Source organism: Cystoisospora suis (assembly GCF_002600585.1).
Source record: "Cystoisospora suis strain Wien I chromosome Unknown contig_4052, whole genome shotgun sequence".
Taxonomy (NCBI): domain Eukaryota; phylum Apicomplexa; class Conoidasida; order Eucoccidiorida; family Sarcocystidae; genus Cystoisospora; species Cystoisospora suis.
The window spans coordinates 761-11,664 of NW_027156845.1; the positions used below are offsets into that span (position 1 = coordinate 761).

General features: G+C 44.2%; 1 protein-coding gene across 1 annotated transcript; it reads left to right on the forward strand.

Moving 5' to 3' along the window:
* Positions 1–421: 421 nt before the first annotated feature.
* Positions 422–9,611, forward strand: CSUI_007589 (uncharacterized protein; the record flags this gene model as incomplete). The annotated part of the gene is made up of 7 exons (XM_068067734.1): positions 422–572; positions 1,739–1,886; positions 2,539–2,683; positions 3,768–3,961; positions 5,277–5,381; positions 6,003–6,209; positions 6,964–9,611. The coding sequence occupies 7 exons, from the start codon at positions 422–424 to the stop codon at positions 7,850–7,852; spliced, it is 1,839 nt and encodes a 612-aa protein (XP_067920288.1). The 3' UTR covers positions 7,853–9,611.
* Positions 9,612–10,904: the final 1,293 nt, after the last annotated feature.

Consider the following 10,904-nt stretch of genomic DNA (forward strand, 5'->3'; position numbering starts at 1 on the left):
CTTTCTTACTCTTCTTCTTCTTTCATACCCCAGATATGTCCTTCCTCATGAGTCAGTTTGCCAGGGACTTCCTATAGAATTGCGCATCTGCATATATGAATGTATACATGTTTTTATGAAAAGATATGTGTATCCATCTATATATGTATATGTATGAATACACATTGGATGACGGTAGACAGTGAAGAATTGAGAAAGAGAGGAAGAAAGAATGTTCCGCTGAGAGGTGAAGGAATGAGTGATTTGGACGAGGTAAACAACAAGTTTACATCTCAGGAAAGACAAGGGAATTAAACCAATCAATAAAAGAAACACTTTGCATGCATGCATGCATGCATACCTTCTCCGTATACATAGAGACCTGAATCTGTCTGGAGCCTTCCTTCCTTCCTTGCTTTATTTCTCCTTCTTCTCTCTGTTGATGTCCTTCATCCTTCTACTGTTTTTTCTCTTCTTTTTATTTGTTTCTACTTCTTTCTTCAGGGATAAAGTAAAGGAATGGGTGCGACGTATGGTGAGACAGATCAAGAACGTTCATATAGATGATTGCGTTCTCATCTCCGCTGCTACAGGTATAGTCTTGTCTTGAGTGTATAACATATAGCAGTCATCTTTGTGTATTTGTCCGCTCCTCTGGCTCTTACTCTTCTTCTTCTTCCTCTTGTCCGTTTTTTTCTCTCTTCGGCTTATATTCGGGTGTATAGACAGAGAGAGGACACGTTGAGTGCACGGATGTTGTCGATAGAAGGGTCGTTATAGTCCTAGTAGGAGGAGCGGGGTGATGGATCAACAGGAGACAGAGGAGTGCTATATACTCGGACAGATGGAAAACTCTCTATACAGATTTAGCAGCATCATAGACAAGATAAAGAATCTCTCCTCACTTCACGCTGTCAAGATACCATAGTGATTCATTTTGAGAAACACGTTTCTCTCGCTCTCTCTACGTATGTTTCTCTCTATATACATGTACTGATGTATATACGTACGTATATAGATAGTTGATATATGGATGCATGCAAGGGAGGTGTACCAGAGAGTCCTACGCATGATGGGTCATGATGAACGTGCTACGTTCTATGTCTTCCGCTCCTTCACCTCATCTTCTTCTTTTTCTTCTTTTTCATTTTCTTCACGTTGTCCTTCTCTCTGTTCTTCTTTTCATCCATGTCTTATCGGCATAGATCTTGTGTGAAAGACTTCCCCAACAGAATCTAGTGAAGTCATGAGACACTACCATAGCATAGCTACTTTCCTTCGAAAGACAATCCTGCTCTCCTCGCTAGCTTGTCTCACAACGCGTAGACACGTAGACACGCAGGTCTGTTTTTTTCTCTTACGTCCCAAGCCAGTGAGGGATGCGAAGAGCGCTTGCTTGAGTCTGCTTTACTTTCGGTTCTTTCCTCGTCAAGCAAGAAGGAAGATCTTCTCTGGATCCTTACTCCTCGTATTACACACAGTAATCGATGGGCTGCAGCCCCAAAGACGGTACCTTCTCCTTGTCATATTTCTCTTCACTTCTTGTGCGTCTTCTGCGGTCACATCGAAGAGAGAGAGACAGATAGAGAGATGCGTAGATAGATCGAGAGAGATAAATATCGAGAGATAGATACTGTAGACAGGCTGTCCTATCCGGGATGAACAGTCTTTCATTCGTCCATTGTGACTGAAAAGGTTGTACCCTCCTTTCTTCTCTCGTCTTAATCTTTCTTCTTCCTCTTCTTCCATTATCGTCCAGGCGAAGGATTCGAAGATTTAGAGAGACGCCTCGAGATTCTTCTACAGACAAACGAACGAAGCAGTATAAACCTAGCAGGCGCGGGGAGAAGAGGAGGCGGGCCAGCATCGGCAGGGAGTGAAGAAGCAGGAGGGGGGCGGCTACATCTGTATGTAGTTGGGAGAGTTAACGCTGGAAAATCGACGTTCGTCAATCGCTTGTTGAAGTTTATCAACTACAGGCAAGCTAGCTATTCATCTTTCTTTCTTTTATGAGCGTCTCGTTTCTTTCCTGGTAGTCTCTCGTTTCTCTCTAACATCTATGAGAATGCGTATATGAGTGAAGTAGACAGCCTATATGTATGCATATACATATATCTAGGAGTCTCTGCCGGGCGATGTATCTTCTCTTGTATGTGTCGAGTGTCTATACATTTACATACATTCGTATACGGCCATGTAGACATGAGTGTAGGTGTCCGTGGAGATCTATAAATGTCGGGGGCAAGCGAAGGAAGTAGTACAGATATCTTGTCGCCACATAGGAGTTTGATCTAGATTCTTAAAGAAATCCCGATCCTGCCCTCATATACATACATAGATGTTCGTTACTTTACATTACGTATATAATAGCTATACACCCATATGTGCACATAGACATATATACAGATGCACGTGTGTATGGTCGTTGATGTACTACAATTTCCAAATGTTGATAGGAGGAGGCAGCTATCGTGTAGATGTAGCTCTCTTCTCTATTTTCTTCGTTTTCTTTCTCGCTTCTTTCTCTCTTTCTTTCTTTCTCCTCTCTCTTTGCTGTAGACATGCAGGGACGATTTTCATGAAGAGAGCGACAGGAGGAGTGACACGATCTGCACTTCCGGGAACAACACTTTCCTTCATCTCTTTTGGTCTTCCGCGTGGCTATAAACTTATTGATACACCTGGCATACCGTCCAATACTCAGGTAGGCTCTCACAGCTCTTATCTTCTCCTAAAGGTATGCTACAAGCGATAGATAGATGTCTGTGTAGAGATATAAAGATTCGAACATGAATATGTATGGATGGGTACCAATGTATCTATGTATGTATGTAGGTGCCTCCACACATATATGTATCTTACCGATCTGCAGGGATGTATATGTCCATAGGTGTCTATATGTCTACCAAGTGTATGAGGTAGATGTAGAGACTGTTTCTAGATTTCTTGAAAGGAAGAGAAGCGTAAGGAGAGGAGGAAAGCAAGAAAGGACAAGAGAAGAGAAAGAAAAAGTGTAGACGTTTTCTCTCTCTTTCTCTCATCTTCTTTCGCCTATCTACCTCATCCACATTCCGCTATCCCAACGTGACTGCCATCTATCACGTACCGTCTTCCGCACCTCTGTACTTCTATTCCCTTTTATCATGCCTATTATGCCTCTACTCTTATCGCTATCTATGACTAGCACTATAGCTATTAGGATTGTTACGTTTCTACTAATGGCAGTCTCCTTACATTCTACACAGGTAAAGGTTCCCTTTGAGAGACAGACTAGAAACGACGGCGAAGACGAAGAAGCCGTCTAGGGCTACGTTTCCACTTATCCGGCAGGAGTTATCTCTCAATACAATCTCAAGAAGAGTAGCATCTTACAAGCTCCCCAAGGTGTTCCATATATATGGTATCTACGGAGACTGGCTGAAGAAGAATTCGAAGTCTTATCAAGATCTCTCGCGCTTGTCCTTCTTTGAGCTATGTTCCTCTACTTTCTCTTCATGTTCTTTCTCATCTTGTCTCACTTGGATTTTTCTTCTTGATGTTTCACGGCGTGTACATACACTCGAAGAACAGACAGCATGAGGTTAACACAGGCCTAGACTTCTTCATCCTCCCAGAGATTCCTTTCTCTCTCGATTCGATAGGAATGAATCGATCAGCTAAGAAAGAAAGCATGCATGCAGACATATACATATAGCTAGCTGGGTAGTGTATGTATCCGTCCTTTTCTTTGTCTCCTTCTTTTCCATCGTTTTGACCGGTATGGGAATCTTCTTTTCTTCTCTTCTCAGATGACGTCTCGTCTCCCATACGCTGCTGATTTGTTTTCGATTGTCCCTTCGAAGAGACTTCAGCCGATCACCTATGCCTTAACAGAAGGCAAAACTCTGCTTATAGGTGCTATGGTTCGTATCGATTTGGTAGGAGGATCAACGGCTCTCATCACATGTTATTTCTCTCACAAAGTTACTCTTCATATCTGCAAGTATGTCGAAAGACGAAGAAAACCCCCTCCCATCTCTAGGGGCATACACATTCATAGAGATCTACACAGCCGTGTATGTACATCTGTATTCATATCTTCGTATACGAAGGGCCATGTAAACACATCTCTCTATATATATAGAGAGAGAGAGAGATAGAGACATACACAGAAGATTCCTGCACATAGACCTGTCTGTACTGGTATATACATACAAAGATTTTTTTTTTACGTATGCATGCATGAGTAGACATGTACTAATCCAAAGACGTAAATCCATCAAGCGGCGAAGGTGATTAGGAATCGCCTCAAGAGCACTTTGCTAGCATAATGAAGAACTCGGAGACTGTAGTCTTTTTCCATGGAGCATAAGAAGACGAGGAAGAGATAAGAAGAGTTCATAAGTGTCAGAAGAGAGAGACTTTGCATGCATTCTTGACGAAAACCAGTAGACAATCTCCATCCATGTCTTCTTCTAGCTTTGCTTCTATACGGGGCTTGGCATGCGTCTAGCTGTTTTCTCAAAGAAGACACCGTGTCTAGTAGACATGCAGATCGCTATATGAAAAGCCAGAGGGACATGGTGATGAGCTTGTCTACGTACGAATACATATCTACATAGATATATATGCGTTGATACACATGGATATGTATGGACACCTATGTATATGTATCAATGTGTAAATATATCTCAGCGTATCAGGAGCCCGTGGGGGGTAAGGGGAGTTGTTTCAAGATGATCACCATAGAACATGCAAGCAGACTTCGGACCTTTCTCTGTTCACCGTTACCTCTCTCCATGTCTCGTGGCTGGATGTCTCTAATCTTCTTCTTTCGAGAATGGAAAACTCCCTCCTGAGAAAGGTAGCTTCGCATCCCTACGTATAGCTACGGGTGGACTCCAAGTATCTGAGCTTCCGGCACCTTAATGATCAGAGGGGACAGTCCCTACACAAAGACTGTGTGTGTGAAGAAGACTGATATCTGCATGCGTGCACCTATGTAAATCTTCTCTACATATATTGCTTATATATATATATATGCGTATATGTGTGGATAGAGCAATACCTGTACTTGTGTATGAGAGAAAGGAGTGGAAATCTCTGGACAAGATGAGAAGCCCTGGTATAGTCCTTACATCTCTACCTATCAGCATCGCTTTCTACCTGTCTACCTCTCTGTAATTTTTCTATCTATCTGATCTCTCTGTAATCTATCTTTAGTATACCTGGCTACGTATTCCTCTATGATCATCATCAACATGTATTTTCACTGGCTATGTGTGTATGTGCATGCGGGGTTTGTACGTGGGGATCAGAACAGTTAAGGCGGCGGATTTATTGAAGAGAAAGGCATGCACGTTCCTCTATCCCCCTCATCTGCCTGACGGATTCGATAAAATACAACCTCTTGTTAAACACAGGTACCTTCTTTCTTTCTTTTCTTATCTCTTCCTCATCTCTTTCCTTCTTTCTTACGTCTTTCTTATTTCTTTCTCAGTCTTTCTTTCTTTCCTTTTTCTTTCTTATCTGTTTCTCAATCTTTCGTTCTCGCCCTTTCTCACTTTTTCTGCTCTCTCGTTCTTTCCTTCTTTCTTTGTTTCTGCACCCGTCATCTTTCACAACTCTACAAAGAAGCTCTTCAACACCTCCTGCTCCTATTTTGGTTTTCTTCCGAGACAGTTGGCTTTGTCTGCATTTCTTTCTGTCTCTTTATGTTGACATATACCTCTCCTATCTGTCTAACTGTATCTGGACTTCCATCTATATATCCATGCCTGCATATTCACTGTTTATATCTCTCTATTTCTATATCTGCTTCTGTGTCTACACCGATCTCTATCCGTAGTACGTATGAAACCTATCACCTCGGTCACCCCCTCTTCTCACTTCTCCTTCTCAATATCTTTCTGTGTGTTCGGGAACATAGATGTATATCGATTTTTCCTAAGTCTATATGTCTGTATAGTTGCTATATCTTTGATCCGCCTATCTATCTTTCCTCTATCTCTTGGCGCCTCGATTCTTGCGTTGTTCTTTCCCAGAGTGAAGGTCTACGCAGGATCCAACTGTGCGTATGACGATATATCTATAGCTGGCCTAGGATGGGTGTCGATATCAGGCGGAAGTGCAGGCATGAAAGAGCTCGATGTCTGGGCACCTGAAGGCGTTAAGATCTTCAGGCGTCCTGCTATGCTTCCTCTACAACTAAGAATTACTGGGGTCGAAGAATTCCATGGAAAGTCTCCCAGGTATCGTTTATCTTCCTCGATTCTTCTTCTTTCTTCTCTCTTCTCCTTCCTTTTTTTTCTCTCGTCAGCATTGCAGTCATGAACTTCTTGTACACCTATCTATGTGTCTGTGGATCTCTCGCTTTGATGTGTCTGTCTCTGACAATCTATCTACCTATTCTTAGTCTATCGCTTTATCTCTCTCTCTAGGTATCTCTCTATCTGTATGAATTCTGGGGATGCGAAGAGATGTATGGATATACATGGGGTCCCTTCTCGATGCGGAGACTCACATCGGCGATGATCACAGGACATCGTCACTCAGCATAAGCACAGATAATACTGAAGAAGCAAAGGAGCCGAAGGTAGTCATATCTATATACGTATATATAGACCTACACATAGTATCTATCTATACTACCCCTTCCCATCGTAAACCTCTCTCTGTATCTGAAACAAGTCGTGCATGTCCTTTCCTCGGAGAATTCATACACCCTCGTACCTAGTTTTAACAAAGAATTTCAGCCGAAAACGAAAGCTTCTCTGTCTTTGTCTCAAACAGAACTACCTATCTATCTATCTATCCATCCATCTATCTATTTATGTACCGTATGTACCTGTGGATTCATGATCTCTGCATATGCGTGGAGTTCCGTATACGTGTAAGGATATTTTATGCTCTACGTCGGAAAGGAGACCGATGAAGATGGGGAAGAAGAGAAGTATGAAGAAGAAGAACAAGGAGGTTTGTGTATGTGTGGGGTTTGTGTATTAGAGCGAGGGGTCCCCGTATAAACGTGAAGAAGAAGAAGATGGTTGAAGCTTTAAGAGATCAAGAGCGACGTGAGAAACTGCATGCTGAGCTAGCTGAAAGAGAAGAAAGATTTCTATCTTCTCATGCCACCCACCTTTTTCCTTCTAACTCTGATAGCAGTAATAGCGAACTTCCATCAGAATGCTCTTCTATTGCAAAGATATCGTCAGCCTACGACGGTGAAGATGAAGAGAACGTGAGAGAGAAAGAGATCGGAGAGAAAGGAGAAGGAGAAAAGGAAGAGAATAGAAAGAGAGAGGCAATGAGAACGGATGTAAGAAGTCCTTGTTTTTCCTCTTCTTCTGTTCTCTCTTCTCTTGACTTGAATGAGGCTCCTCCGTCTTCCTCTTCTATTCTTTTGGAGAAGAGAGAAAAGAAAACTAACAGAAGAGAAGGAAGAAGAAGCAGTGAAGATGAGAATGAAGAAGAAGAGGGTGTGATTCTAGGAGGAGGAGGAATAGATAGAGATCTTATCAATCAACATGGCGAGTATCAAGAAGAGAGTAGAGGAATAAAGATGAGGTGTAACTCTCTAGACTCTTCGGCACATGTTGCGACCGATGAATCTTCTTGGGTGTCTCTTGTTTTGGATAGAGAAAGAAGACTTGTTGAAGAGAAAGGCCTCGAAAGAGAAAGAGATAGACACGAGGAAGAAGAGGAGGAGAAAACACGCATGACTACCTATCACCCTGACAGCCCACTTGTAGCTGCTGGTATGAAGGAAGAAATTGAAGCTCTTCTCTCTCAAGTTGCGAATGAAGAGAAAGAACTAGAAAAAGTCAGATTCCAGGAGAAAGACAAAGCAACAGACGCAGAGACGAGAGATGTGAGAATACAGAAACAACTATGATCAGTTGGAAGATGGTATTCGTTGTAGATCTTCAGCATCTTCTCCATCTCTTTCTTCTTCCTTCCTGTCGCGGATTTCTAGAAACGAGAGTTGAGTATAGATGAAAGAGAAAGTCTTCATCGTGAAAGAAGGAAGCGGTAAAGAAGAGAAAGAAGGAGAAAGACAGACTGAAGAGAAAGAGGAAGATAGAAAGGCCAGGCGATGATGAAGAAGAAGAGCAAGAAGACGCAGGAGATGGATGAAGAAGATGAAGAGAAGGGATGTCACCTTTCTCCTTCATTTCTTTCTTTCTCTCTTTCTTTGCGTTCTATCCCTTTCATCGCCCCCTTACTGTATGGGAAATGACGCATACCTGTACTCGCACCAAGACGAACCTTCTGCTATCTCCGCTACGACTGCCCCTCCTGCTTAGCTATTCAAATGAGTCCGTCGTGCCCATAGATGTATACATTTGTATATATATCTGTATACAGACCTACACATGTATGTATATGAAGAGGGTATTCCTCCGTTGGAGAGATGACCTTTGATCTACTGTCTTGATACTAGCTAGGGCTTGGTCTTGTATGGAGAGGAGAAGCGGAAGCGGCGATACTGAAGCTTACGGCGCTTCTTCTCATCTACTGGGAAACTTTCATAAAAAGAAGAAGAGGAAAACTATACAAAGAGCTTAATGTGTACGCAGGAAAGTGGGAAAAAGCGGATGATAAAGCCGAAGTATCAGGGGGATCGAAGGACTTCTTTTCCAAACCAACCATACAAGCGTATGCATGCATATACATATAGATTTACACGTAGATCTATAGCTACGTATATATCCATTTTCTCCATACACCCCAGCGTAGGTAAGTCTCCACATCATGCCTGGGGTCTTTTCTTTTCCGTCTTTTCTTCGTCTTATAGACTTTACAAGATCATGAGAGATAGAGCCTTCTCCCACACTTTCATGTGAAGCTATTTCTCATGCAGGCACTGAACGAGCGTAGATGTCTTCGCATATACGTCGTAGCCTGGAAGGAAATATGAATGAGATTAGTATTCTTTCTTTCTTTCCTGTCGCCTTTGATCGCTCTCATGATCGGCAGGGGTACCTCCGAATTAACGTTTTTCCTGACATGGCAACACTTTACCGAGGTATCCGTAAGAAAAGAAAGGCAGCTATAGAATAGATGATAACAAGGTCTTCTCCATTTCTCTTTCTACAGCTCTAAGAATATAGAGCTGCCGCCTGTATCCTCAATAGTGCGGCTTTTTTCACCTCACTTCTCCCTTCGCCGTTCTTTCTCGTTGAAGCTTCCCGACGACTCGACCAGCCGAATCAGTCTACTCTGTATATACACCATCAACTCTATCTACTACACCCGAACAGGCACGCAAAGGGCATGTGAGATCGGAGTTCCTAACTTCTCTTCGGTTTGTCATTCCTTCCAAAGAGACTCGAGAGGTGAGTGTTTCAACTTTCCCTATGTGGTGAAGGAAGTCAAGGCATGATAGACAGAAGCATTTGAAAAAGTGACATTGATTCTGTCGACGGAAATTCGCAAAACCACTCTCTATCTGTCTGCCGTTCGCATCCATTGTCCGTTGCTTAGTTTTCTTCTTGCTTCTTTTCCAAATCCTTTTTAATTGCCGGGTTTTATTCTCTAAGACTCCTTCAACGCCTAAGCTAGAACTGTCTGCTCGTTCTGTGTGTCTAGCCGGCAAACAGACAAACAAAGGAGGCGGGGGTAGGGCGGTGTATCGGCGCACGCGTGAACCAACGTGACCGAGACTCTCGTGGCTAATGTTTAATACTTGGTATTGTACAGCAATTATCATTGGGGCATTCAGCACTTCCAAACGAAAGGGAGATCCGCCCTCTGTCAGCTAGCAGCTCACGTAGATTCATTCCAGCCCAGTACACCTCGATAAAGCAGTCCCTCCTAGGAGGGAAGGAAAGCCAACCAGTGGACTGCCTGCTTTGCAAGTACTTGAGGGGACGGAGAAAGAAGCGTAGTTTCTCCAAGCAGACCTGCTTTGCTTTCGACGTCCCATCAACCAGCACACGACACAGATCATACACTAGCTATCCGCGGCTACTGACGCGGGAACCAGTGTGCCCTGACGGTGGAAGTTCTGGGAGAAGGAGAACGAAGAGGATGAGATGTGTGAGTAGTTACCAGAGCTAGCTAACAAAGGAGCCGCGAGAGACACCAGTGACATGGGCACACCTCCTCGGGGCGGGGGCGCAGTGGAACTGAGCTGTTCCCGCTAGCCATCCTGCTAGTCATGCTTCATGGGACAGGCGTCTGACGCTGCCGGCTCGAGGGCCGTCTGATCAGACAAGCCCGGAGCAAGTCCAGATGGAGTGTACGAGCTATCCCGGTCTTGCATCGACGTGAGGTTTGTTACGCAGCGAGCAGAGACGGCTCTCAAGACACCAGCTTCTCGTTAGACCCGCTGATCACGGCGGTTTTCAGCGAGCATGGTCAACGCCCGAGAGTGAGCGGATGTCACTGGAAGACTCGAAAAAGGACTATCAGGGTTATAAGTTAGTGGTTTTTGAGCGGGCTACGTAAAGCGAGTACTTACGGCTGTCCGAATTTTGTTGTTACAATGCAACTACGACTCAGTAGGAGGTGGCTTTCGCCACGGGGGTGGAAGGAGGCCGCGGCGGCGCCGCGCGGGGTCACTCCCCAGGAGCCGAGGGAGGAGGAGGAGGAAGAAAGCAAAGGAGGGAAGCACGCATTTCGTAAGTGTCTTCCCTCGTTAATGAAGATGTTCAAGAGATCGGGGAGAAAGGGCAAGAGGACGGAGGACCAAGCATCGCGGTTAACTGCCCCGGAAGAAGACCCGGCGTTCACTACTACTCTAGCAATCCGCGACGCTGCTGCCACTACATCCGAGGACAAACACAGAACGACAGCGGCGAGCGCTCTTGTCTCGCCACTGTCTTGCGCGCCGGAGCGGTTGTCGGGATCGGATCGGCCGGCAGACTGCCAGATTGTCCAGGCCTTTCCACTGGCAGACGAGCATCTCTACAGACTGTCGGCGTCCCCGGTTGGTGTAAGGG